The 26541-nt window shown below is 41.0% G+C and overlaps 1 protein-coding gene across 1 annotated transcript; it reads right to left on the reverse strand.

Moving 5' to 3' along the window:
* Window positions 1-371: 371 nt before the first annotated feature.
* MAU2 (MAU2 sister chromatid cohesion factor) lies at window positions 372-26235 on the reverse strand. Its single transcript, XM_084614696.1, has 19 exons — window positions 25813-26235; window positions 25384-25401; window positions 25057-25122; window positions 24241-24336; window positions 22311-22405; window positions 21269-21296; window positions 20555-20710; window positions 20178-20324; window positions 18941-19031; window positions 18144-18247; window positions 16718-16795; window positions 15854-15919; window positions 14904-14987; window positions 13736-13785; window positions 13383-13460; window positions 12741-12852; window positions 11460-11550; window positions 6659-6786; window positions 372-5040 (listed from the first exon to the last, which is right to left on the reverse strand). Exons 1-19 carry the CDS (start codon window positions 26218-26220, stop codon window positions 4966-4968), a joined length of 1971 nt encoding a protein of 656 aa, XP_084470822.1. The 5' UTR covers window positions 26221-26235; the 3' UTR covers window positions 372-4965.
* Window positions 26236-26541: the final 306 nt, after the last annotated feature.

Genomic DNA, 26541 nt, shown 5'->3' on the forward strand with positions numbered 1-26541 from the left:
AGTAGCTGCACCAGTGCTATTATGTGAATATCAGCATAGACCAGGCTCAGACATTTTTAGCACTGTGTCATGAAACCCCAGGTTCACACTCTGAGACAGGAGCTCTCAACAGCAGTAAAATGAGGGGCAGCGTCACATTGAGCAGCCCTCCACCTCCCTGCATGCTGCCACATCACCCCTTTGCATGTACTGTGCTGGGGTCCTGCTAGGGCACAGCTCTCTCTGAACAGTGTTTTGTCCCAAAGCAGCACCACCTTAAACTTTCAACGGCAGATCTGGAGGATGGGTTGAGTCACCACCTCCATATAAGAGGCCTTGGTAGTCATAGTTACCTACAACTAATGGAATTAGTATTTTACAAGTTACTAAAATTAGAGGCCAGATTAAACTTTATTAAAAATTCTTCTAATATAGAAAACGAGAGGAACCAAACGCAACAAACTAATGCCTAAAGTTATGTCTCCTTACATCAGTTATGGTATTTACAGTGTTAGACGGAAGTAGTAGTCCTGGTATTTAGGGAGAACTACAAACAATACGTTGTACAGACCTAATCTAACATTAACATTTCATGGCAGCAAATAATTCAACAAACTTGCTCAGACAGCAGGACAGTACAGACAAGTGATACTTCACTTTGTTTTCTTCACTGAAGGTTTTTCTGTACAAGCTGAAATACTGATTGGCTCCCTGCTCCACCCCTCTGGTGCAAAAGAGCTTCCATAATTGTGGCATGAATGCCATATATTATAAATGCTAATCAGGTTCATTTAGTGTGATATGTAGTTTTGTCAGCACCCCTGTACATTAAAGCAAAATGGTATACTAATTAGAATTTCTGTCACAAAAGAAAACTATCCATTCTCTGGGTAAATTGAAAAACTAAAATCAAAGCGGTAAAAACAACAGAGTGATGAACTGCATGTGTCTATAGGTAAGATAACAACTCAAGGCTCTAACACTGTTGTACCATCACAAATTTCTCTGTGCGTGCGCATGTGTACGTACATATGTACGTACGTACAGGGGGAATAAACTTCCTATCTACTTTTTCAAGAAACTGGGAGCTAATTTAAATGGTCTTTCCCAAGTATGCAATTTATTAGCTGAAACCCCTCTGAAGTCTGTACTACACAAAATGAAAATATAATAGACAAACACTGTTTCAGACTGCATTGTCTATACATATTGAAGTTTTTACACTACCCACATGACAATGATAAAATGGTTCTGTATAAGTTTTACTACTCATTTAAAAATGCTAAAGAAACTGTACAGGTTTTTTTTGTTTTTTTTTTTAAGAAATTCATAAAAACGACCGTGTATGTTTCATATAAAGGGAATTAAGGGACAGGAGTCTGAAGACTAGAAATATGCAGTGTTGATCAAATCAATTTAAAGTCAGATCAAGCATTTAACCAAAAATTTCTAAATTGTAAATTTTAGTTTTCTGTTCATCTTGACATACAGATGACCAAAGATACTATGCATTTTAAAATTAGGAAGAACCTAAGTTATGAGACCCTTATTTTAATCTGCGCTACATACAAAATGTATTGAAAAGCAAATATGACTATTAAATAATTTAATACACAAGTGTAGTCAAAAAGCATTGTACATTGTAGCAAATGTACACTGAGTTTCAGAGATACAAAATTACCAGGTTAATTCAAATTTACACAGTGTGTGAAATTCTGCGCACAGAAGGAAGGCAGGAGAAAGGAAAGGGAGTTTGAATTCAAACAAAGCCTATGGTGGGTGATACGTCAGTTGTCAACAGATATGAACAAGCATACCACTCTGTTCAGAGAAGATTGGAAATGCAGCACCACCCTCCTATGAAGAAGCAAGTGTTGGCTAGTCAGGTAACAGGTGGAATTCCCATTGTTATTTTCTATAACTTTACAACAAGCTTTCTACAGATAGAACAAAGCAATCTATATGTGCCAAGGTATTGCCAACAAGAAGCTAGAAAATCACCACTGCAAACTGAAGAGCTGCACAGAGGATAATATATGGCCTTTTCATAACCTTTAGCCTTGAAAACCCAATTGCTTCCCCTGAAAGCTTGAAGGCAGTAATGCCACAGGAAGCAACGTACCTGTGTAGACTCAAGTGAACATGCCCAGCTTGTCTGGAGACACTTCATGTGAACCATACCTAATCCTCAGCCCACTACAAGTTTTTGTTTCCTCCCCCCTACATTGCTTCACAGAAGAGGCATTTAACGAACATTTATAATTGATTTCTTTCAGTTGAATGAGAACATGATTGGTGAACAAACAGCTTAGGGTGGATAACAGGAGCCTAGAAGTAAGGCAAAGGAACAATGCTTGGATCATCTGAATAGGCCAATCTTTGAAGGGAATTATTTAAAAATATTTGTATTAATTTGAATATTACATTACAGAACAAGAATGTTCCCTATCAGTGGGAAAGCAAAGAAGACAGACAGAAGACAGACACTCCCACCCCATTTTGTAAAAGCTCCATTCTTTAACACACATCCAAATGCAAAGTATAAACACTTCTAAACCAAGATTCTTTCATAGGATTTTCAACTGAGCAGCACCCACAACTGGGGGCATATTTTTAAGACCAGTCAGCAACCAGAAGTGGAGAACCATGAGGGCGGGGTGGGGTGCTCAACATCTCTGAGAATATGGCCACTTTCCATAAGTGTTTCAATGGGAGGTGGTGTTCAGCACTTTTGGAAATCTGGCCATAGATGTACTAGACACTAATTGCTTCATGCCCCAGAGTAAAGGTTGTGGGCTTTAAGAAGGGATGTCCTAAGACAGGGGTCTGGATGGCACATGAAATATGGCACCATTCACCTGATCATCAATGGCTGAAATCCAGACAAAGTGACTGCAGTGACAGCTGCTTGATTGCCAGTATGAAAAGTCTATTGCGCCAGTACCCTTCCTAGTGACAGACACCCATACCACGATTTGGCACCTCTTCTGGCAGCCCCATCAGAGGACAGCAACAGAATCCACCTGGTGAGAACCGAAGCCACACTGGTACTGTGGTGCAAGCTTGCAGTGCTGCTGCCAAAGCTGTCTTATGAGGAGAGAGGATTTCTGTCCCCAGAGCTGTCAATCTGGGACCCTTCCTGGGGGTGGCTGCACTGTGCTAAGTGTCAGTGATATAATTCAAAGGAACTCAGCAAAGTATACTCTAAGTAGCGTGTCTCATGATCAGCTCGCACAACCCTTCTTGGGTACAAGAATGGCATTCTAGCCTGGGTAAAAAAACCAGGTGACACACTGGAGATAGTGTCTCTTCTTTTATATCAACACAATCACAAATGTTGTGGAACAGTTTCTATATAATAACTATGAGAAACAAGAGATGCTTATTTGCATAAAAGTACCCATAAAGCCCTGTCAGCTCACAAATATGCTGTTATCTTTTGAGTTCTGGGAAAAAAACTAAGTTTATGCTGCATCAAGTACTGCTCCGCAGGCCTGAAGTTGAAGCATCTTCCACCTACATGAAGCCTAAAATTACCATGGCTTGTGCATCGGCACAGCTCTAAGAAAGAGGTTACACAGCGGCAGTACAGCAAGCAGAGGGATCACAAAACCCCACCGTTACATGGACAAAACAGATTTTTGTCCCATTAAAAATCTCTCTCTCTCTCTCTCTCTCAATGGTCAAGTAGTAGACTTTGATTTCTAGAAGGCAAATAACTATCAGGCAGATGCCAGATTGCTAAATAGGAGAACCACCACCCCAAGAGAGAAATTTCAAATACACTCCTGCTAGACTCAACAATTTTAAGGTCAGAAAGTTGCCCCAAACGTAAGATTAGCATTTCTTAAAAAAAACCCCACAAGTATTACTGGAATATCAGCAGTACTTGTTTGGTTAGAAATCTTAACACCACATATTTTTCTATTGAAATATGCAGAGCTACCAAAAAGGGGAAACATTTAACCCTGTATGACCACTTTTACACCATTCTGCACTCAGCATGTTGGAATCCCAGCTACAAGCTGTTGACACTGCTCCACAGAATTAACAACTGCCAAACTCCACTGTGCAGAATGGAAATGACCGAGCTGTGACCACATCTTTCCTATTTTGGTAGGCAGCTGGACAGCACACAGACAGAGAAACACAGTAACTTCACAGCAGCAAGGTTACAAAAATTGAGGTACCAAAACAGAAAAGTTGCCCAGCATATGGAAAAGTTTGGAAACGCAAGATTTCCCAGGTGCATGTGTTATTCTATTGTAAGCCTCTTCTATACAGATATTCATGTCAGATTTGGGGACTGTTTACCCTAAACCACACACTTTGATTTGCTTCTCTCTTCAACAGTCTAACTAGTAAATGAGCTAATTTTTACCTTCATTATGGGATTCCAATACTTCTGGCACTCTCAAAGCCTTGATACAGAAGAAGAAGAAGAAAGGATGCCACTTCATGAACCAACTTCTGAAACTTCTTGTACCCCTATGGCTAGTCATGATTCTATCCAATTACTCCCAGGGAGAGGAGAGCATAGAAAACAATAAAAGCAGGCATGCATCATTTCAGGTAGGGTTTAAATATTTAGATTATGATCACTGTTCCAATCTGAATACATTCTTCATTTTCTGTTATAGTCTTTTTTAAAAACAAACATCTAACCAATTTAAGGAACAAGTGTTCCTCTTTGTCTAAACCTTAATTCTGGATAAGAGGAAAACAAGTTAAAACCAGATGGTGAGTATACACACAAACTAGCTGTATGTTCACACAGGCTACATAAAAGCAGCTTAAAATGCCCTTCTCACTTTGTAAGTCTATGAAATGTACATTATGTGATCATCAATCCATTTCCTACGAGGCCCTCGCTAGAAGAGGAATTTGCTTTGTTTTCTTTGCAGAAAAATTTTTGGAAAAATGTTCTGGTTATTCCCCCCATTTTTGGCTACATTTTTTAAGCATTGTCCTGGTAGTTTCTCTCTTTCACAGGAGACTGGCTAGGCTGGTGGTGGGTCCATTCTGAGCCTGGAACTGTACAGGAGGCGGTCCATCTGTCCACTGAAAGACAATATACAATATGAAAATCCTATATACACTACATGGGAGGGAAAAAAAATCACAGGAAAATCAGAAATGAAGAGTTGGCCATATAATATTTACCACATTGAGATACTAAAAGACAGGGCATCAAAAGTAGTTGAGAACCAGAATGTTTGATTTTTATCAGCCAGGAGTCCATTACTAGGATATACCACAGAGACAAAATGCTGCTGTTCAAACGGCCAGTCAATCCTGGGTCCAGTTTAATTTCAGACATTGGTCTCTTACTTCATTTGACCTACGTTTGGCAAGTTACTGAGTGAATGCATTTCCTGTTCCTTTCCATAAGAATGTGAAGGTCCAATCCTGAAACCACTCCTAAGTACAGATTTGATGGATAGGGCCCCAAGTTGAGTTTGTCTGTACAAGTCTATTAAAATGCTCAAGCTACAACCAAAATTAAATTCAATAAAGGCCTGTTTCTCACCCATCTTAATACATTTGCGTGTTTTATATTTTACGAAGTCTGCCGAGACAGAAAACTAATTTTTGTAATATACATTTTTTCCAATCCACATTATCTAGCCTATGCAATCAGAACATGGATTATGAAAAACTCAGCAATGCAGGTAGACATCAAACTGAAGTCACTAGCACAGCACCATCACTGAAATCTGTGCCCTCTGGGATTGCAGGTTATATACACATGCTCCTGGGAATCACAGTTACTGTGGGCATCTTTGTAAACAAGAGGTTATATCTCAAGCATTCCCTCCTCTGGGAAATCTGCAGACAAAGGGACATACTGCAGACAAAGCAATAAAATGATTTATTCCTATTCTCCATCTCATTTTGTCCCCAGAAAGTTAGACATTTAAATTATGATTAATTAAAAAAAAATTGGATTGACTTCTTTACCTCTTCAAAACAATCTGAGTGTCAGAACATTTTGACACAGACAGTCAAAGTTAGGGAGTCAGAGGTTAAGGTAATTCTCTGGATTCCAAAATAAAACACTGTATTTAGTTCTGTTAGACGTGAATCTAAGTGACTTCAGAAGACTAGCACATTCAAAGGGGTAAAAAACTTCAGTTTATGGCAATGTCTGTATAGATACAAAATGATACAAACCCTAGACTGGCTACCCGAAGACATTTCGATTTAGACATAGAAAATCTAAATATGGCAGAAATGTGAACAGTAGTGGATATTTCTTGCAATGTACAAGACAATATCTCTCAGACTGAAGATCTGGGTGTACTACCATAACCAAATAACATATCCAGAACATAAATGGTTTCTTGCTTTTGAAAGCAAGACCTGTAAGTAAAATGAACCATCTGACGGGTTACAAAAACCACTTTGCTCATGCAATAAATAATCATGTGACACTCAGGGAAAAGCACAGTTGAGAAATAAAGACATCACCAACCTAACAGCCTTTACAGAAGTTAACTCATTAATTTGACCTCCATTTCTCTTTTCTGTTATCCATCCATTGTAAATATTAGGAAGCAGCCTGAAGTTTGGCGACTCACTGAGATGCATGTGTGTCGGGGGAGTGGTGGCAGACAAGAGAAAAGATCAGTGTGTTGCTTTACACACACCATACTGTTGAAAGATGAAGACTACCTACCGTAATTAGGTTGTGTTCTGGAAGACTACAAGCTTCAATATGGTCCTGAAGAAGCTGCTGTGAAAAGTTCTGATGCATCTGTGCAGCCTCATGAGCGTCCATTGCATTTCCACAGGCTTTGTTCAGATCTGAAAGAGAAAAAAGTGGAGTGTATCACATTTTTGTACTGAGAGAAAGATTAAATGGCTGACAGTTTGGGCAGATGGGATTTTTTATTGCTTAAGAATGCCCCTTTTTATTGGCTGGAGAAAGAGGAGGTCACTTGTGTAGCCCCATGTGGAACTTCCTTCCTGTCTCCTACTTTTTATAAAGTCATTTTCAAGGAACACTGAATCCAAAGCTTTTAAAATTGATTATCCCCCCAAAAAAGTCTGCCCTTTAAACAGTATGCCCTGAAACTTTTATAACAACTCTGCAGAGAAGTTTAAAGGTGTTTCTGCTACTCTAGGGATGTTTAAAAGTTATTTTCAGCAAGGGAGAACAATGAAAATAATGAAACGGGGTTAGTCTACCTAGAAATACTGCAGTGGCACCACTATAACAGCACTGCCTTAGTGCTTCAGTGTTCACACTACCTACGCCAACGGGAAGGGCTCTCCCCTCAGCATAGGTAAACACCTCCCCAAGAGGCAGCAGCCAGGTTGAAAAAAGAATTCTTCCATTTACCTAGCACTGCCTACACTGAAGATTAGATCGGCTTAACTATGTCACTTGGGTATGGTACTCCAAGTGCTTTTACCTCAAGCTACTTAATGGAAAGGCAAGGTCAGACAGAACTGGACCACAACGGCCAAAAGTTACATTTGGTGCTAACTTTTACCCTCACAGGCACTCCCTCCCAGTGTCTTCAGTAGGAACTGCACACTTGCATCTGAGGGCAGATTAATCTTAGATACTGCATACAATAAAAATATTTAAAATATGCCTAAAATACTTGATGCTATTACACCAGCCACATTGAACATTCCCTGCTATTGCACTGTCCTGTTCTGCACAATCAGAGGGCAGGAGAAAGTTTCACTTTTGCTGAATGGTCTGTTATCCTTCCCTGTTTCAAAACATTTATTCTCGTTTTATTTTCAACCTCTATGGACAATATGCCAGGAGCTCCACAAGGACCAGTAATTCTTACTTGAACAGAAAACATCTGCTTGTTGTCAACCTTTGACAGTGTCTAGTTTACAGTGCCATCTATTGGAAAAAAGTGTGCAACTGCAGGTCTTGGTAATTAGAGGAAATTATATGAATCTGACAGTAGTGCTGATTTTAATAGAAGTTGAATTATAATTTTCTATTACAAACCCCAAATTTTGTGGAGCTTTAAAACTGCGCTGTTTTAATTCACTATAGGCTGAAACTTGGCATCACAGTCTCACCCTATGTAATGTTTGCTCATTTAAACTAGTTCATCCCTTTTTAGCTCAGACTTGTGCCAAAAGAGCCCCACAACACAATTCTTGCTCTCACATTATGAAGCGCTGTCTGGTGCAGGAGAGGAGCACTTTGTATACAGGAGTCACGGTGCCTAGTGCCCCTTCTAGTATCTTTGCGTCTCTCCACATTTGTCATTAGCCTCTTTTTGGCATTGCTTGGGGGAAAGCAGTCATAGCTGCCTTCACGTCACATCCCAGGCATTATCCACTTTGGATTCTGCCTTTCCTGAGATCAGTTTCTGCCACAGATGCCTGCCAGTCTCCTGCTCAACCCCAAACAGCATACACAATCCATTTGATTTTCCAAGCTGCTCTAATATTAGGTGACTGAAGAACTTTGTTTCAACACTAAATCTCTGTTTATACAGAAAATTCTCATCACTATGACACTTAAGCAGAACGGAAGTTGGTGTATACATAGAATGGGTTCTCAGTGTAGTGTTTCAATAGGTAGTGTTTCAGCTAAACCATATTCCACCTCCAAAGTTAATATACAGCTGAAGTTAACTGATTCTGTGTTCACAAGAGAAAAAATTAAGTTTTCAAATGCAATCTGAAGACAGATGGAGAATCAACAAGGCCCAGAAATACAGAATGGCTATTCCCAATGTGATGAACTGCAGTGAAGAAGGCTCTCACCCCAAACAGCGGTAACATCGTGAAAAGTGATGAAGAGGAGGCCCATGCTAGACAAGCTGAGGAAGTAGGAAGAGGTGTAGAAAAATGTCAAAGGTAGGCAGGAGCACTGCAGCGTTTAGTAGCTGTGTGAAGTTTCAAAATGCTCTGCAGAGCAAAGTGGAAGGGACAGCTCTTAAGGGTGCCAATCCACCCTTAATACTTCCATTTTGCCAAGATACTCTCCATGACTAGTAGCCCAGTGCTTTTTCATCAGCAATTCTATGATGTGAACACAGGAGGAATTTATGAGATAAAGTTGCGTTATTTTGTGATCCAAAAGGGAAATCTGGGCTAAATAAGCAGCTATCATTATGCACAAATAACCTTCAGTTAAGCAAAAAGAATTCTTATATTTTCTATCATCAGAAACCTGAAGCAGTGCTATCCTGCAGTGAATACAATACTTATTAGCAATCAAGCTCTCCCTTAAGCACCTTAATTGTTTAAAAGATTACCAGGATGACAGCACCAAGATAAAGAGCCTCTGTGTGGTGTATTTTGCCATCATACTGATTTGACTCCTAAATATTTTGCCACATTCTAGTGTACTAACCCAGAGCTGTTTTTTCAGTATGGGCAATTCCACAAACTATCCATGTATATGGTTTTCTCATCCTCCATTACTGAAGAGCTTTAATCTATTTCAAGGTGACTGCCATTTCCTTGACAGAAACTTTATGAAAGACCTGTAATCACATACAAGGACTGCAGGCAAGAGGAAAATCTTATTGCAGTTGACTAGTGACTGAAAAATGGTACTCAGATGGCTGACTGCTTGGCAATCTATTCACAGTAAATTAATGAGCCACAGGCTAGTTACTAGTGGACAAGTATCCACACCATGAAACAAGTGGACCTCTTGTAGGCAGTCCCAGCAGGTAACGACTACTGAGACAGAGTTCCCCTCTCCACTCAATGTCTCTTCAAGGCATGGATAATGCACACTGATGGGACAGTGTGGGGGAAATTCATATTGCACCCGGACTAAGGATAAATTGAGGGTGTCAGCCTCTAGAGCCATCAACGCACCTCAGGCAAGAGCTACACTCACATAATAATTAGAAAAGTATTTCAGTTACTTGGAAGACATTTTTAACCAAAGCAGCAGGAAAAGAGGAGAATGTAAGTCTGGCCTTTCCTGCCTGCAGCGCTTAATGTGCAGCACAGGGTTTGTAGTAACGTGACTATTTATATTAAACTGAAGCTGCAGGATAAGTCAACTGTAGCATTAACACAGTCTGCCAAGAAACTAGTCAATATTTGTATAAAGCATCCTGGGTCTGATGGGAGTCAAATTAAATTATATGTATGTATGATGTGGTATATGGTATGATGTGTATGTATGATGAAAAGGGATACTTTGAGAGAGAATCAACTACAAAACATCCTCTAGAATCCTGCCTATTCATCCGCCCTCTCAGCTTTACAGCAGGCTAACCTGCCTTTCTAGTCAAGAACTAGATCAACCTCTCTCTGGATTAATTTAACACTGCTCTTGTGAGAGCCACATGGGATTGCTAGAGAGCAATATAAGATTCTCTCCCACCCCTTTTGCAAGACATTCATGGAGACACCATAAACTGCAAGCATTAGTGATTCTACTGTTGTAGCAAAACATGCAGGGATGACCTCGGCGTCCAAAAAATCTGGGGCTGGTGTCAATGTTAAAGATTCAGTAGGCTCCTGGAACAGCCATTAGCATCTATCTGGTATTTTCTTGGGGTTTACTTTTTTGTTTTCCCACTTGACCACCCTGTCCCTCCTGGTTTAATTTACTTTCCTTTCTTTCACCTTGCACCCTAATGCTGAACTAGAAAAGGTGACATTAAAATTTGAGACTACCACTCCTGCTATCAGGCACTGAAAAGCCACTCAAACATTTCCCCTTTCTTTTTCAGACTGCTACACCGGCTCATAACTGTCACTACTGTAAGCCAATGTTTCCTGATCTTTTTCTCCTCTGTGAATCACACCTCTTTAGTGACTAACAGGTGGCGTTATTTCTGGGCAAATAAGGTCAGCATACAAGTTGGCTGATGGTGGGAACAGTTAGGAGCTAGTGCAATAATCTGAAAAAGTGGGAAAAAAAGTTTCTTAAAAATTACAGGCTTCCAATGAGACACCTAAGGCCAAGATTTTAAAAAGTGACTAGTGATTTTGGGTGCCCACCTGGAGACATTATGTGGGACTGATTTTCAGAGGATGGTTCTCAAAACTTTCTGAAAGTTAAGCCCCTCTAAGGTGGCAAGTTGGACATTCAAAAATCAACCTGTAACTTTTGAAAATTTTGGCCAAGATCATTCTGCCCAAAACCTGGGCATCAAGTCTGAACAGCTGCAAATGAGAGGCTACATTAGCTTATGCGAGCTGCTGCACAGCAGGACTGATAGTTGGGATTTCTGACACCCAAGTGACTGACACCAGCTTCTCCTGCAGAGCTTCTCTGGAAGAAGCACCTGATTTCCACACACTTTAAATATGAGCATATCAGGTCAGAAAATTAACTTTTCTTGTCTTTCAGACACATACACGCCTAAAAAAACTGGGGTCATAAGATGTTTATGCCACTAGCTTCTTGGTAAGCATTAGAATCGAAAAGCATGGTCTTTCCCCTCTCCCCAGTCCTAAGAACTCAACTTGCTACTTGTCTTGTATACAGACATATAGGAGCTACACTTTGACTAACTTACCTCGCAACAGAGCTGAAGACCATAGTTGCACAGACATGTCTGGGATCTTGCTAGCAAGTTGCATGGCTGGTACCACCATGTTATTACTTTCCTAGTCAAGAATGCATATTAAGGTCAAACACTCATTGTAGCCACAGATATTTTTCTTTAAGATATAAAGTGTTCCGTAAAATTTGTATAACAAGTCACACAATGGAATGCTCACAGCCCCCAGCTCCTCCCCTCCCACCTCGAAGATATTCACTGCCATCTAGAATATCTAGCTAACTCTTAACCCAACACTGTTCTCATGTATTAGTTAAGAGCTACTCAGGGCAATTTTCACCTATGCAATAACATGACAGACAGTGCCACTCCTGGGCTATTAGAACCGATCTCATGTGAGATTATATTCCTCTGTATAACCCCTGTTTTGTTATTTCATCATTTACTGGATCTGCTGCAGCAAACTAAATCCAAGCACCAGATATCAGGATGTATTTAGAAGAGACTACAAACACCTGAACACACACTATACATTATGTGTATGACAGACGGACGCAGACAGAGTACACAGAGGAAGTCCAGAGTTAAAGTTTACTGCTCCCTAATGCATAAGAAAAGCAAATGAGGACAGAGATGGCAAATATAGAGAACGGCTACAATATGCAAGGGGCCAATTAAGACTAGTAACTTTCAAAGCAAGTGACCTATTAAGGATTTTGTTTCAATATATGAATCACCCATAATTACATATAAATTATTGCTGAAATTGAAACAACTTTGGTAACCACAGAATGGCTGCCAAGTTTCAACCCAGGAGGTGGCTGTGTTTCTGAGGTAGGACAGTAACCCCTAAAATACAGTCTAAAGTGGTCTAAGATCTTTCAACACAACAGGAATTAGAGTACATCTACTGGGCACATCAGGGAAAACATTGCATGCATCATCTTGCCACAGCATGAGGATTTAAAAAAAAATGAGAATCTGAATTCAGAATCCTTTCCAAAACAATCCAGTTTAAACCATTTCTCCTCTACTTTGATCCTCTTTTCAAATGATTTTAAACATTATGAAAATACAATCTTCCGAAATAGATTGCAAATGTCACTGCTTGGTCAACGTACCATTAAACATGCAAATCACAAATTGAAAAGTCAATATGCTGCCAGCTTTACGTAGGATACTGCTACGTGTGGAACTCATAAGACAGATTAGTTTTACAAAACTCATTGATTTTTTTGGCAAATAGCAAGTAAAACAAGGGTCTCAGTAGTAATACTGAAGACTGTAAAGGCTTACCCTGTGATTCCCTAACACATAGAATATATGACCCAGGAGTACAAGAGAACATGCTGTTAATCGGTTCAAGTCTTCTGCATTTGACATTTTCAGTGTCTCTCGCAAAAATCGTCTATCAAAACAGAACAAAAATGAAACATTGTATAAAACATTCTCCTTTTCTTCGAATATGTAACAAATATGTAATAACCATAATCCAGAACAGAAAGACTAACTGCGGAAGTCAAGGGGCAAATACTGGGACTCTGGAGACCTAAGATCTGCTCCAAGCTCTGACACTGGCTGGTTGCGACACCTTGTGCAAGTCACTTGCTCTCTGTGCGCCTCAGTTTCCCTATCTGTAAAATGGGGATAACAATACAGACATTTGTAAAGCACTTTGAGATCTACCAACAAAGAGTGCTAGATATTGTCATTACTAGGAATCCAAAGCTGTAGAGAAGAAAATCTAAAGGGGAATTTCTCTAAACTGTTTGTCAATCCTATTTAGGCAAACAGCAGGTATTAAATCAACCTGGCCAAATTCAAGGGGAGAAGGATTCTGGTAGACCTGGAAGAGTCTCATCTTCCCTCTCTTTTGTATGAAAGAGCCATTTTTCCCTCTCGCTCATCCCTTCCAAATGGCACTGACTTTGCACTCACTTTGCTTCATTGTATCTTCCTTGGAAGAAGGAGAACAGTCCTCGGATGTAGAAAGCAGCTGCTCGGAGACAGTGAGAGCTGGGGACAAAGCGATAAACTTAAATCCACGAGTTTTACAATAATCAGATGCGTAATACAGGATACATTCTAGGAATTTATTTTCCAGCATTTCATAATCAAAGCAAAATTCTTTGTGCCAAAGATTGAAAAACCTGTATGCACTCATTCCTTGACTTCAAACCTGATCATTTGGTTTTCATGCTTGCTTTTTTTTATTTTAAGAATTTTACAAGGCAAGAGCCATAAAAACACCCTTGCAAAAATAGCATTTAGAAGATATCCAGAATCCCTACCTTACAGGGAAGTTGTGGTCTGGATTTATCCTTTCCAATAAACTGTAAAGCTGTAGTCAAGAAACAGAAATGGAAAAAAATTGTTTCTAACAAGTATTAGCTTACAGTATGGGATACAAATGTTTTAATGGGAGCAGTACATAAAGCAGAATGCTCAAGTTATATAAAAACATAGCAAACATTTGCTGTTACTGGCTAGAACACAAGATGGAACATTCCAACATTGGAAGGGTTCCATCAGCTCAATATTGGCTCGAAAAATCAGGTTTACATAGAACAATTTTCTATTTTTTTTAGACTTCGTAAGTGTTAGCATGAAACTTCAAATTTAACTGGAAAGACTTTTAATGGAAACATATGACAGGAGTGCTTGAAATCCAAAAGCTGAATCATCTTGCTGACTAACAAGAACCAGAACCTGACACTAAACAAAAATTAAGTTAACTAATTTTCATTCTCCAAGCATCCCCTTTTAACGTGCTTCAGCTTTTGCTTGTTCAAATTGACAATGTAATTGTCCATAAAAGACTAAGTATAACACTTGAAAGTATAACACTGTTTCTGAAAAATAGCTAAAGAACCCAATCATAAGTGCTAGAGAGAATACACAAATACTGCTGTACAAATGATAAATACTTGAAAGTTGATGTAAACTTCTTTGGGAAGAGGGTTGATTGATCAGTCCTCTGTGGGTAACACACACCACCTGAAAATGTCCATTTCCAAACACTTCATAATCATTTAATTAATTCTTATTAAACTCCATGTAATGTAGATATTGCCCTTAGATACAGATGGAAACTGAAATGAACAATTTAAGTGATTGGCTCAAGATCACAGAGGGAGTCAGTGACAGGCCTGAGATTAGGACTCAAGTTCCTGACTCCCACTGCTGTGCTCCGACATCTAAATCACACCTCTCTGTAGGATCCAAAATGCTCGTTTCCTTTAATGGTCTGCCCCAGGCCAACTCATACCCTCAAGCCCCTGTAAGTAATATTATTAATAAATGACGCCATGTTGATCAGATGAGTGGTTGCCCAACAAAGCACTCCCCCTTGTGGCAAAGCACACCAAGAATGAATAATCAAAGAGCTGTGCTAAAATTTTTTCCTCTTGCAAATATGCACCTTGTAAAGCCACAGATCAGAAGCAGCCAGTCACATACCTCTTGGTGTCTGTTGCCTTCCCTGATGTACACACTGGCCAGGTTTGTCACGATAAATGCCCACAATTCCTGATGTGTGGTGAGCTAAAATAGAAGAATATAAAACTAAACCAGAAATAGCTAGACTGGTATTAGTCACTAAGCAGCATGTTTACAGCCCTCACAAGACAAAGAAATAGCGCAGCCCAGAAGAGCCATGCCATCTAGACACTCAAAAGTGTGTTCATACACAGACTCATTTCTGAGAAGCTGTTAATAAATATTAAACCCAACAGCAGTCTGTAAAAGTCTCTAAAGCAAAATACACGACAGGCAGCATTTAAACACCCCATTCCTGAGGGGAGGCTTTTTTGTTTTGTTTCATTATTCCAAGCTCCTTAAGAATTTGCTGCTTCATCTTAGTTACTCTTATGTCTCTTCATATTAAAGTAATCTCAGTTTGGGTGAGATGGAACTGCTAAGCCAGCCCTTTGAGCACAGTGTCCTCTGATATTGCCCCATTCTAGTAAAGAGAGATTGTTGCGAGCACCAATGATAATATTCCCAAAAAGAAAAGGAGGACTTGTGGCACCTTAGAGACTAACCAATTTATTTGAGCATAAGCTTTCGTGAGCTACAGCTCACTTCATCGGATGCATCCTTTTCTTTTTGCGAATACAGACTAACACGGCTGCTACTCTGAAACCCATGATAATATTAAAGCACTCAGGCTCTGCGCCCCTCAAGTCTTAATCCTCCCCCCCTCAACAGGAATAGTGGAATGATCTATTCATACGTTTCACTGGGTAAGATAGCTTTGCCTTACCCAAGGAGCTGTAAAGCAAAACCCATGGCTGCTTCATAAAAGGTTACTAGAGGACACACCCTAGAGAAATTGAAGGTAAGTCTACTCTATGCCCACGTCTACATTTAATAGAGCTACAGCAAGTAGTTTTAGCATTAAATCTTACCCGCAATGCTGTAGTAAACTGTGCTTCTGCATTGTCCATGCAATTAACAGAAATGCAGTAAAGCCCCTGTAAAAAAAAGTGCATTTTAGACTAAGCATTCTAGTAACTGTAGCAAAATTGCAATTCTGCAAGTAAAGGAGATGGTTGCAAGTTTGATCCACTAAATCTTGAAGTTATGAGCAATGTTCCCTCTCATTTTTGACAGCCCATGTGCGCAAAAAAATTTCTTCTGTGCAAATTTTTGTGCGTGCGGTATTTCACTGTGTGCACAGGGTTTAGGATCTGTGCACACGCGCACAGCTTAGAGGGAACAGTGGTTATGAGGCATTAACAGGAAAACAATTTAATGTGTTATGCCAGACACCAACAAGCCTCAGTTTTGTTTGGTTCACTTGAGAAGATCAAGTAATTCCTGTATTGCCAACTTCTCATCAAATTATTGTAAAGTTCATTTCTTTTTAGAATCCGTTTGTTTCATATAACATTAAAAATACAAATTCTACATACAGTGAATCATCTTATGATTTTTCTGTTACCAAAATGCATTCCCTAACACATACAATATACCTTGTGGATGTTCACTTGCAAAGCTCCCATACTTAAATGTGCTGTATTTTTAAAGGAGAAGAGTTTAACTATTTAACTGTTCTATGGCTATTACAAAATGCTTGGTGTTTGCTTAAAAGACAGACTGAGGCAATTTACAAGATTTCTATAAAATTATTAAATGATCTTGCCCGGTGCAAGTGTAAAAATATGGCTGAGGTTTGCATCACTAGAACAGTTATCTGAAATAATTAAGATGGAACTCTAGTTATGGTGCCATGTATAGGTCAAAATTCAACAGTAATAGTGTGTACTCACTAGGAGAGTATGTAGCTGCGCAGCATGATTAGAAAACAGTCTGGGAGACTGCTGGCAGAGTTGACAGACTTGTGAGATCTGTTAGAAAAAATATTTTAAAAGATTAAACCAATTATTTCTTTATTACGTCTAGGCTGAGCCTGCCCCCACTTCCCAACTGCCTGAACTGTAAAAGCCAATTAGCTTATTGCTGTGCTTTGCTCAAATTTAAGTTAAGCTATGCTTTGCACCTTTAAAGTAGAGTCCAGACACGTTGCAAGCTAAGCCATACATAGATCAGTGTATATAGGCTCTTCCCTGTCTGGGATGTGTGCACCAGTCAGTTTTCAGAATTATTTGCTTTAGGGTAGATTCTATCATGTGCTGGGCACTATCCACCCACATGAAGTCATGGTTCCGGTCCTGAAGAGCTCACAATCCAAGACAACATGCGACAAAAGATGGAAGAGGGACAAAACATTCAAAGGGTTAAAAAAAACGAACTCATGAACCATCACCAACTGCTCCTTTATTTAGCCACTATTACTTGGCTAATTTCTTCTAAATGCTGTGGTAGGCAGTGTTAAAAGATTTGAAAGGTCAGTGGACCAATTCAGAAAGCGTATTCCATAAAAAAAGGGATGGAATGGAAGACAATGCAGACATTTGGGGGAGGACTGGACAAAAGGGAAGCTGAGACCAGTATTACCATCAGAGGGGAGGAAGGAGGTGGTGACATAATTAGACAAAGATAAGTAGGGAAGGGCAGGGTTGTGAAGGGCTGGAAAAGCCAGTGCAATATGCCTGAGCTAGAGCCAAATAGAGAATGGGGAACCAGTCGAAGGATTCAAAAGGGGGATGACTTGATCAGAGGAACAAGTGAGGAAAATTAATCTTCAACTGCATTTTTTATGAACTATCAGGATGGAGAGGAGAGCCTGGATGACAGTTTTAGCTGTATGAATAGAAACAGTTGCATCTTATGTATGCACAGGTTGAAGTGTCATGTGGTGGACACTATATGGAAGTTAGGGAAAGAAGAGTTGAAGACAAATCTAGTTATGGGTTTGAGTGAAGGAAGTATGGTGGCATAGTTAAGGGTGACAGAAAAAGAGGATGAGGGGAAAAGTATCTGGAACTCAGTTCTGGCCATTAGCAACCTATACTATTTTAAAACCCTGTGAGTAAAATCTCTGAAGTGCTCTCAAATGAGGTATGGAACGTAGTTTAATTTCAAGGCTTAAGAACCTTGCCAGTGTCTTATTAAGGATTCCCAGACACTGCTATGCATTGTTCGTAGTTACACTAAGACTACTAGAATTCCAGCGAGAGTCTGAACATGTTATTTGGAAATTAAATGTCCATATTTTTTAACTAACATTTATTGCAAAGATTCATGAATATTCAAAAGATTAAACGAGCATGGAAGTGATCAAAAGAGTTTTACCTCCTGCAGTGCTGTAGCTTTGTGCCCAGTGACAAGCCGACACATGATAATATGTTCCAACAAAATAACTTGGAAAGATGACAAAATAGGACTGCAGTCCAACACTAAGAGGGAAGCAAAGGTAGTTCAGGAAATAAAGTTATATAGTATTAAAACATCCTAACCCCATTGCCTAGGCCCTAAATAACTACTACAAAGCTAGCTTCCCTGATGCTGACAGTTCAACAGAACTTCAGCACAAAGACTTCTGAGCAGAAGTCTATATGAACTATGTGGCATCAGAAAAGTCAGCTTGCTCCCACCTACTGTTTCAGTTGCCACTGGGGAAGTGAGCCTATTTTTAAAAGGAGAATTGTTCCTTGATCAGGGAAGAATGGTAGTCCAAGCTTCACTTAGCTGAACCCCTGGGGATCATGACTTTGCTTCCAATAAGTAGGATCTTGAATAGTCCAGTCATTTGGATAGCAAAGTTTCTGCAGAGCAGTTTAAAAACTGCTAGGAACTGATGAATTAATCTTTTTGTACTCCCATAACTCAGCAGGCTAATCAGTAAATTTGTACAGGAAAGAATTCTTGTTCTGGACTCAGATCTTAATAAACTAACCTTCAGACCGGAGCAAAATTCTTACAGCTGAGCAGTAAATCCTCATACATAGGCTTATGGAAGTAACCCCGAACAGATCAATAGCATTAGAGGTGCCTGTTCTTGCAGGCAGATTGCAGTTTTTGGTATTTTTATGTTAGCACCAGATAAAGGTGCCTTGCAACTCATCAAAAGTTTTAACCCTAATACTTACTTTTTAGCTTTTCTAGCTGCATGAGTGCTTTGTCTGTGTACTTTTGTGCCTTCTCCAGGTATCCTGCTTGCATGGAATGCATCACTGTCACCTGCCACAGAATGTAAGAAAGAGGGTCTGAAAGTCTAGAGTCACATTCCAGAACTGAAGTCAAAGCAATTTAAAATCAACTTGAAATCTAGTCAATTTCAAAAGATGAGTTAAGTATTTTCAGGCACATGGAGTCATATCTCCTTGCTTTGTTAAAAAGACAAGTTTCTGCCGCTGTCAGTCATGAAGAACCAACATAGCTCTAGGAGAATGAGCTGGATTCTACTTGGCTCATGTATTGATGTCATTGTTAACTAAGTTTCATTTTCAGGGCTTCTTGTACAACCCCTTTAAATGCTGCCATTACTGAAGGGAATAAAAAGTTGCATAGGTGTCACAGACCAGAATTTGAAGCTAATGGTAGAAGAAACACGCAGCCTGAAAAACCTTTATTACCGGTGATTATGGACAAGCTAGAAAAAACTGTGTGATTTTCAGATCCCAGGTTTAGTTGGCAGGGCTGATCCATCTGGATGCCATCTTTACAAAGTCACTTTCTAGAGCAAAACTCCATAGATTATTAAACTTCCATGTAAGTTAACTGCTCTTCCAAGTGGAGTCTCCCACAACATAGAACATCCGCTGCTATTTAGAAGACCTTGATTGTCAACTGCAGCTTACCATGTGGTGACTTGGACCACTAGGAACTAAATTTGAGAGCACCAGATTCACACTTACTTGTGACCACTCTGGTTTCTAGAAGCAAAAGGCTATTGCATTAAAAACCACTGCATTTAAAACACACTACAACAGGGTGGGGAATGGCAAGCTCTCCTAGCCAATTCTTTCAGACCATGTTTGCCATCTGTTGGTTGTTTTAAGCCACATAAGTCACCATACTCTGACCTCAGTAAGTTTGAACTTACAGGATGAACTGCATCTTTTTGATCCCTGTGGAGAGCAAGGGTCAAGCATTAGATGAGAAGAAGTATGTACATGTGGGAGGGCAGAAGTAAAAACTCTTTGCTCTGTACTGTGCATTCAGTCCATACATAAAATGGTGAATTCCACAATCATTTGAAGAATTAAAGTGCTTGTACACTGGATCATACTCTGGATACAAGGTCCATCCTCACGTGAAATGAGCACACTTATCCCACACCCCATCAGTTAACAATGGCCGCTTAAGTAAAACAAAGCTTCTCACCAGGTAGACCAGCACACACATGTGCTCCTTCGGCAGCCAGTGAAAGAGATCTGCTGGGTTGCTGGGTAGAATTTCATCGTCATGAAGAGTCGATATGGTCTGAATGCACTGCTGGAGCTGCTTCAGACACGGTTTCACACTTTTCACCTGTGAAAGTTGATTCATATCAGACACAGGTCATGCTATTTGGGACAACACCTGAATATGTATACAGTTCAGTAAACGTGCCAACCAGTTAACAGTCATTGCCTTAAAGAGTTTAGTCTGCTTTAAGGCATAAGCTGATGCAGTAATTTCATAACACATCACAGCCTTTTGGACAGGAATCTTTCCCTGATTCCCAAACATATAACTTTGCACAATTATCATTCACATACCTGCCCAGCATCCAGGTAATGAGTCACCTGCAGCACCAAGAAGAACACACGCAATGATTCTTTCTGGATGGGATTTCCTTGCCAGTTTTCAACTATCTGTCCACACAGAGTAAGGAGTGGGTGCACTTCCTGCAGTTTCCGTTCCATTAAAAGAAGCTATAAGAAAAGCACTACGTATATAAACAGTGCAGAAAAAACAGCTTAAATGCTCAGTGAAGCTGAGTTGAAGCTGTTGAGTGCTCTTCCCTTTTGAATGTCGGGTCTCATTTATTTAAGTCTCTAAATGTAGACTTAAGATGTTAACTTTAAAGGTGTTCTTTTTTAAAAAAACTGGTCATTATATGTTATTGGACCTTTCATCCTGCATCACAAAAGGGCTTCTTCACTGATTATAATCAACTTCCCTAATCTGAGATATGCCAATAACTAACAGTGCTTGATTTCTTCATGAAATTACTTGTGTGTTGCTATTATGAGCAGGCAAGACATTGAACTACATAAGAATCCTGCATGCCAAAGAGCAGATTTCAGGTGCATTTCAAACATCATGCCTGCTTACAGAAATGAAGCAAAATATGGTTGGCACAAGGAAGGCACACAACTCACAAACTAGACAATTTCAAGAGCAAAGCCTTATTTTGTCCCGATAAAACGTATGAAGTAACAGTATTAACTTGCTTGCTTATTTGTTACACTTAAATATATCCAACTTACCATCCCTTTACTTAGCAGAAACAGTGCCCTGAAATAAAACAAAACTGTGTTACAGCTCTAAGAAGGTACAACACTGAACAAAGATATACTCATGAGAGAAAACTCAGGGTAAGAGACTGCTGCAGATCTTTTCAGCGTGGACTATACTAGGCCAGAGGAAACAAGCTATTCATATAGGCATCACACTTATAATGCTTAGACTGCCTGGGAGCCTGGGTCAGAAGTCTAGTAGAACCAACTCAGCCCTTCACCCTTTCATGGTAAATGAAGTCCATGCAATCTACCATCTGAAGACCTTTGAAATGAGATCTTACAAAAAGAGGTCCTGCCTGCTCTGCAAGGCCATCATCCCATGGTCCTACTTATCAAAGCACAAGTGTCCTCCTTCATTACTGTGCAGCATCCTGTGTGCATTGGCTGGGTGCGGCCACCCCAGTGGTGGCAGACCAGACTTTAGAGTATCTCCGACGTAAAAGACACAACATAAGGTAAATTATAAGGTAATGTGTGGGGTGGGAGAAGAGGGTTTAATCAAATTTTTGCGGTCTATGCACCAAAATATAGAAAACACCCATTGTCCTCTATCTCTGGGGCTCCACTCAAAGCAGCAATAAGGGGCCTGCCAGAGCTAGAAGAGGAAGGCAAGTTTAAAATTGGAAAAAGGAGTCCAAATCACAGTGCCAGGGAAATAAAGAGTCTGAGGCTTTAGGTCTGTATCTAAGCCTTGGAAGGTCCCCATTTGCAGGGGAGCTAAAGGCTAAAGCCTGCATGTTGGGAAGATGTGAGTAGATGAGGAGGGCAAACAAAGTTCTGTTTAAGAATAAGAATCTCCAGAACTTTGGTGCAGACTGCCGGTGTTTGTTTCCTGTTAAAAGCAGCCTTGGATGGGCGAGAGCAAGAGACTCAGATTTGAGAGAGAGAATACATGAGAAATGCTGCTTTGATTATGATGGATTTACAGAAGCTCATTTGCAACCAGCATCTCAATGTAAATTAGAATAAATTAAAATATTTCTGGGAAAGGTAGGTGAAGGCAACATACCTGGTATATTCTGATCCTACTACCCGGGCATATTCTGCTCCAACTCCTAGAAGGTCACATGCAGATACCAAATCTTTTTCAAGTGTGTGAAGTTGCTGAAGAGAAAAAAAAAAGTCAGTTTTCAAGTTAGCATTTTTGATGACTCAAACTTCCAGTTATGTTTTTTTCTTTTGGTACTCCTGTTACAATAATTGGACATTTTGTTATGAAATTAAAGTTTGATACAACTGCTTAATAGGAGTTCTTTACATGTCACCTGAACACAACAGAAGGCCTTTTCATGAAACTTTTCCTATTCCTCTTCTAAAAAAGTTTTCAACATTTCAAAGAAAATCCCCTTCAAACCTTTTTTTTTTTAAAACACATATCCAAGTTATCATAGAGTAGAGGTGGTCTACTCTACATACAGCCTCATCTAAACCTAACATACAGTCAAAAACAGCAGGGGTTCCTTTGGCAGGGAAGGCACTATCATAAAGTCGGTGAGCACGACCTGATATTCAATGCTCCAGGCCAGGGAAGAAGAGTGGTGTAGGTTTTTTTGTGATGCATCCTTAGTTTCTGAAATTGCAATTTTCCCAATCTCCAGTCAGAAAGCCAATTCATCTCAGTGAAATGTGCAACAGAATAAAGAATTCAGGCCTTTTGACCAGGAGGAAGCTAGAAAGAAACATGTCACAATACCAGCAACATATTTGGGGTTTGTAAGAAGAATCTTTCACAGAAGCACAGAATATAACTGGAGGTTAAGCTTCTTATACGTACACATACAACTCACTGATAAGTAAACATTTCCTCCTTAACTGACAGAAGTGCAAGGCTCTCAAAAATCTCAACTCAAATTACACAAACGAGTCATTTTCAAGGTTGCTGAAATAAGTTGTTGCTATTTGATTGAGCCTATACAGAATGGGGGAAGAAGAGGAGTACAGGTGAATGTTAACACATTCTTCAAGAGAATAGTTTGGCAAGCTCCCTTTTGAAAGAAAGTGCCTCTAAAGCGCAATTCCCTCAATCCTTATCAAACAGCCTTCATTGTATTCTGTGTATCTATCAGGCTGCTGAGAAAAGGCACATCTTGGAAGAGATATTGCTGAACAATGCTCTCTTGACTGTACAGGTCCAGCAGAGAGCAAGACCTGCCTCTCTCTCTACTTGGTTAGCCTGTAAACTCTTTGGATATGATGAGCTTCTAATCCTAACAGTCTGGGATACCCTATAGATCGGTTAAGTAGTATCCGCTGAACATATGTACAACAAAAGTAAGGACAAGATGTCAAGCACACCTCCTAATTCCAAGATTGTTCTCAGATGATGCCTAAAAACCAGTACTGCGTTAAACGTGCAACTGAAGCCATGCATAAGAACATTTACGAAAAGTGGAGAACAACATTTCTGATGTTGATCTGAAGCCTTCGTAGTAATTCCACTTTCCAACCCAGTTTGGCTTTGGATGTTAAGGCAAGTGGAAAACGGTGGAACCCACACTGCTCTCACACCATCCTCAAGTAGGAAACTCTCTATTCAATCCAGTCAGGCTGTGTGGGGAGGTATCTGTTTTATGTACATTTTGAAGGGGATTCTTCTACCTTTTCTCAGGATTCTATGTCCCTGCTAGAACCCTGAGGATCTCCCCCCCTTCTCCTGCCAGCCACATCACCACCCCTACAGGCAAGGAGGCCTGTACTAGACTCCATTTGAAGTCTATCACAATAGTACAACATGAAACACTCTCGGCAGTTCCATCTATGCACTAGTTCCAGCCACTGGATCAAGAGACAGACACCCAAGCCTTGCTGTGTCCTCAGTAATACAGAAGTATTCTCTCCTCTTTGCAAAAATCTAGAAATTTACATATAAATTATACTTTCTTCCTGACATTTTCACAGTCCTTTTATGCAGCTTTATAAGGCACCTGAATAATACTTACGGCAAGCTGAAAAAGTAGTCTACAGTGCCAGTACGGCGTCTGCTGTGAAATCTGGATGGCTTTACGCAACAAAGGCTTTGCTGCATCAACTGAATTCTGAAATAAAAATATGTACCTTAAAGTCAACAGTAAAACCAACCAAAATAATGAATCTTCAGCACTGAAAGCAGTTGAGATTTAATGAAAGATATTCTGGTTTGGTCCCAATTTAAAAAAGTCTGAAAGCAAAACAAAAAACAAAAAAAATTGAAAACAAACATTGACATTAGTAATCAAATTTGCAGTCCTCAAAAGATGTGCTGAACAATATTAGAACATAAATCCATCTGTACACTCATAACCCTTCATGCGTGCACAAAAATGCATACTAGAGAACACAAATGGGCTTGCCTGCAAAAACTGAAGACCCCTTTTAAAGGTCTTTTAGTAAATCTAATCCAAAATATTCAAGGCACAAAACACAAGTATCTCAGAAAACTCCAAAAAAAAAGTTAGCCTGTATTTTCCTCCATGACTAATGGAATAAGTAAGGTTTGTAAACTCATTTTATCATAGAACTTCTTAATTGTAATGGTAATTGCAACCAGCATAATGGGATATATTGAAACACCTTGGAACTTCCATATTACTTCACTACAAATTAAGCTTCCCTGCACCAGAGATCACCCATAATCAGGAGTACGTTGTAACTGATGTGTGCACATGTGGTTCTAATACAAAAAATATTAGTAAATTGTCAAAAACCCTTCACCCCCTCGATAGGGCACTCATGATCAGCAAAGTACCATATTTTAGGAGCAGCCTCAATACACTTACCTCTTGACAGTACAGTTCAGACAGAAGGCTTGCTGCTTCAAATTTAACATCTTCAAACTGTGGAATCTAGCAGCATCAAAGTTAAGTAAATATTAAACTTTGCTGCAATACGTATTAGTCCACCCATCAATACTCAATATGCCAAGACAAAGCTTAAAGATTTAAGAAAAGCCCACGTCTGGGAACTGGTGAGAACAACCTACAAAATACTGAATCAGGTTCACTCTGGCCAGTTTTGTTTGTCGAAATACTTCACATTAAATCCAGGCTATAAACGTGAGTGTTCAGCTATTAAATTTCTACCGTCAGATGGTCAGGAAAGGATACTTGTTGTGATATCATCCACTGTAAGAGAAGACAACAGATGAGTCAGTGCACAGTCAACAATACGAGGGGTTCATTTAAGAAACTGCCCCACGGCCACCCGTTCCTTCACACTACAATTTCTTTGGTAAACAGACAGAACATGGCTCATGGGCCTCAATCGAGGAGCCAGCACAGTCTCCCTCCATGGCATGAAACCCTTCACTCAGCCCACCAGACAACAGCCTGGCCCCCTTGCTCAGTAGGGCACCAAATCACAAGCTGGCTGGGGCAGAGAGCAGCCTGACTCCCGCGAAGGGCCGCGGGGAGAGTAGTCAGTGGCCGTCAGCCTCCACCCGTCAGCACCCTGCAGGACCCCAGCCGCCTGCCCTCCCCCAGCCCCTCACTGCCTCCTCTGGGGCCCGCTACCCCCCGGCCTGCGCCGCCCCTCACCGCCTTCTCCAGGTGCCCGCGGGCCTGGTCCCCGTTGCGGGTGTGGTGGTAGAGCACGGAGCCCAGCTGCAGGTGGGTGCGGGCCTCCATGCGGGCCGGCGGCTTGCGGGGCAGCACGGCCTGCAGGCAGTGCACGCACAGCCGCACCTTGGGCGGGCTCGACGTGCGGAAGTGCTCGGCCAGGCCCAGCAGCGCCAGGTACCACGACTCGCCCCCGCCTCCGGGCCCGGGCCCGGCCCCGCCGCCCGAGCCCGCCCCGGCCCCAGCGCCGCCCCCGCCGGCCTCCCCGGAGCCCGACCCCGCCGCGCCCCCCGCCGCCTGCTGCGGCGGCGGCGGCGGCTGCTGCTGCTGCTGCTGAGGGGCCGCCCCGGCGGCCGAGCCCGAGCCACCCGCAGCGACCGCCGCCATCTCAGGCCGCCGCCGCCACAACGCGGGGGCGGGGGCGGCTGCCCGCGCAAGGGCGCCTGGGACATGGAGTCGCGAGCCTGCCTCACAGGGCTGGACAGCCCCGGCGCGCATAGGTCACGCGAGAACTCGGAGCAAATCACGCGCTGGCGAGCGGCCCTCGCCTCCCAGGAGGGCCTCGTCCCCGCCAACAGGCTCATGGGAAATGTTGTTCTTCACTCCCCGTTTCCCCCGCCTCCTTGGAGGCCTCGCCAAATCGCGCGAGAACTGCGCTCTCTCAACGGGACTTCCCGCGCGCAGTCTCATGGAAGTCGTAGTCCCTGC

The sequence above is a fragment of the Lepidochelys olivacea genome (assembly GCF_965140295.1).
Source record: "Lepidochelys olivacea isolate rLepOli2 genome assembly, chromosome: 25".
NCBI lineage: Eukaryota > Metazoa > Chordata > Testudines > Cheloniidae > Lepidochelys > Lepidochelys olivacea.